At 49.3% G+C, this 2,623-nt stretch overlaps 1 protein-coding gene across 1 annotated transcript; it reads right to left on the reverse strand.

The window, feature by feature from the left end:
• Positions 1-246: 246 nt before the first annotated feature.
• On the reverse strand, positions 247-2,298 carry LOC123323974 (E3 ubiquitin-protein ligase HERC2-like; the record flags this gene model as incomplete). Its single annotated transcript, XM_044912506.1, has 4 exons — positions 247-437; positions 1,045-1,157; positions 1,795-1,989; positions 2,157-2,298. Coding segments are annotated over 4 exons (641 nt in total), but the record flags the coding sequence as incomplete, so codon positions are not given.
• Positions 2,299-2,623: the final 325 nt, after the last annotated feature.

The following is a 2,623-nucleotide window of genomic DNA, read 5'->3' on the forward strand; positions in this document are numbered from 1 at the left end:
CCCAAACAGGACAATTCTATCCACCTTGGTTTTCTAGTCAGAGCCAGGAATCTCAGGCCAAGAATAACGAATACTCTGACTTAGAGTACAAAATAAGCTTTGATGACTACAGATCAGCAATCGTTGGAACCAAGTCCACTAGCATTTTACTGTATGGTTATTTCTGAAAAATGCAGCCATCCAAGCAAACTATTTCCTATTTTTGCTATTTACTGAATCAAAACAATGGAAGGCAGATGACCCCACCTGTAGTTTATTGCCAGCCGGACATACTCTGCACGGTTGTCCAGGGTGATGTGTGTGTACTTGGAGCTCAGCTGGATGTCCTGGCCACTTGCACTTGGCACAGTGAAGGGCAGGCTCATGGCCTCAAACTCCTCTGAGGTGGCTTCATTATCACGGATGTACATGAGCCCAGGTATAAAATCTTTATCAACCTTTTAAGGGAAAAAACAGAGCCCACATGTCAAGTCAGGGTCTTTACCACACTTCTGACTGCAGTTCACACCTGAGGTGTTCAGCCACGAGGGGGTCTCAGTCTGCACCGGGCATACCTCAAGGCTGCTGGTGCATTATACATGCCAGGAAATAAGAGATCGGCAGTGAGAAAGTACTTCACACAGGGAGCTGAGGAAAGAGATTGTAATTCCAGGAAGTCCTTAAAATTAACCACTAAGAGAGCAACAGCCACTGGTTGGAGATGGATCCTGCCCTACAGTCATGGTACCAAGGGAAGTATGGCCAGAGGGAAGATGCTGGCTGTGGTCAGCCAGTCATGTCTCTCCACCTGAAAGCCAAAGCCGCCACCCAGCCACTCTGAAGCTCTGCTCCTCCACAGGAAAATTGAACTTTCTTACCTGACAAGATTTAAAGTTGCAAAGCATCATAAAACAGATGGGTCTATCAAGTTCTAGAAGCAAACTGGCCTAACATCCAGACCTTCTTTGCTACTAGAAGGTAGTCTGTAGCCAGGGGCGCCCCCTGCACTCTGTACCAGGCACACTAGGCGTCACATTTCCCCATCCCCGCCTTCCTGGTGGTTACCTCACTGAGGTCTGCAATGGTGAGGCTCATCCCAGCCAGCTGCTTCCAGACAGGCTCGGCCAGGTTGAGGCTCAGGGGACTCCCAGTCCGGATAGCGATGCCCAGTAACACACCTGCTCATTCAAGGCAGAAGTAACAGGAGATACTTGAAATCAATGATAAAACATACAGTTCAATCAACACCACAGAATAGCTCTACACTGGACCTCAGTGCCTTCTAAACCAATGTTACCCAAATTCATGGAGACAGGTCCATCCTTAAAACATCTGTCCTATTCTAAATTCATTGTTTCCTTTTGTACCTATGGGCCTAGTTTCTAACTCTTCCCTTTCTACCAATAGGTATAAGCCACACAGAGGTCAGTTTCCATTCCTTTGATGGCAAAACAAACAGATGGAGTTTCTCAAGGAAGGTGGGTGTAGTACCTGGAGAGGTACAGGCAGCAACAGGAGCATTCAGCACAGATACTTATTGGAATAAGAGGGAGGGACTGAACAACTACCAAAACCCCTCAGATCCGATCCCAAGTTTCAGATACATTTAAGCTATAGAAACATGGTATTTCAGATATTCTATGTGCCAGACACTCTCTGGCCCTTAGCACCCAGCCACTCACTGATGGTTGGGCTCTGCATGTCCCTGCAACTGCACACTGAAAAAGCTAAACCAAACACTCAAAGTATTTGTCATTCCCAAGACAGAGTAGACATTAAGTAACTGGGGCCTCATGCCCGTGCAAGAAGGCCCACCCAGAAAGCGGAACATGTTGGTGTGCACAGGCGCCCTGGCAGCAGGGCTGAAGAGGTAGCAGTCGCGGTTGGCCCCTGACTCGTCTCTCCCATTGGGCGTCACGATCAGAAGCGGGGTGAGTCCATTCTGCAGTTCTTCACAGATCTCGGCTATGGACTCACTGTAGCCTCCACCACAGTCATCCACAGATTCACCTTGAGGGAAAGGAGAGTCAGCAACTCATAGTCACGCCAGCCAAGCCCTGCAAGGTGCAGCTAGATGGACTTCTCAGCTCTCCTTGTAATGCCCACTGCACTAGTGTCTGTGCTCAGAACTGCCAACCCTCAGGACCATGGGCCTGCCAGCGCATGCAAGTTCTCACCCACAAACTTGACTTTCCAGACGCGGTGGGGGAGGAGGAGGCTGTCGGGACTAAACGAGCTCATCTTAGCACACATCTGCCCAAAGACAGACTTGGTCCCATCAGGGCCTGCTAGGCCGCCTTTACTCCTTGAACGTTTGACCTAGAGATGAGAAAAGAAATAAGTATGAAGCAGCAACAGCAGCAGAAAGCACACAACTACTATCTTCCACAGCCCTGGGACATCTGTGGCAACAATGAGCCCTACAGCCATTTGCCCCCTTGTTATCCTTTATTCCTCTACCCTGGTCCCCAGGGTACAAGTCCAGCCAGCACTCTGCTGCTGGACCTAAAGAGCTGTCACGAGTGGAGCCCACAGACAGCAGCATTCAGATGCTGCTGCAATCACCCAACAAAACAAAGCAAAACCCACAGAAAACGTGTGCATAATCAGAGAACCAGGCTCCACAGCACCCACAGTAAGAACC

This window comes from Neomonachus schauinslandi, unplaced genomic scaffold (assembly GCF_002201575.2).
Source record: "Neomonachus schauinslandi unplaced genomic scaffold, ASM220157v2 HiC_scaffold_4021, whole genome shotgun sequence".
In the NCBI taxonomy this organism is placed as follows: domain Eukaryota; kingdom Metazoa; phylum Chordata; class Mammalia; order Carnivora; family Phocidae; genus Neomonachus; species Neomonachus schauinslandi.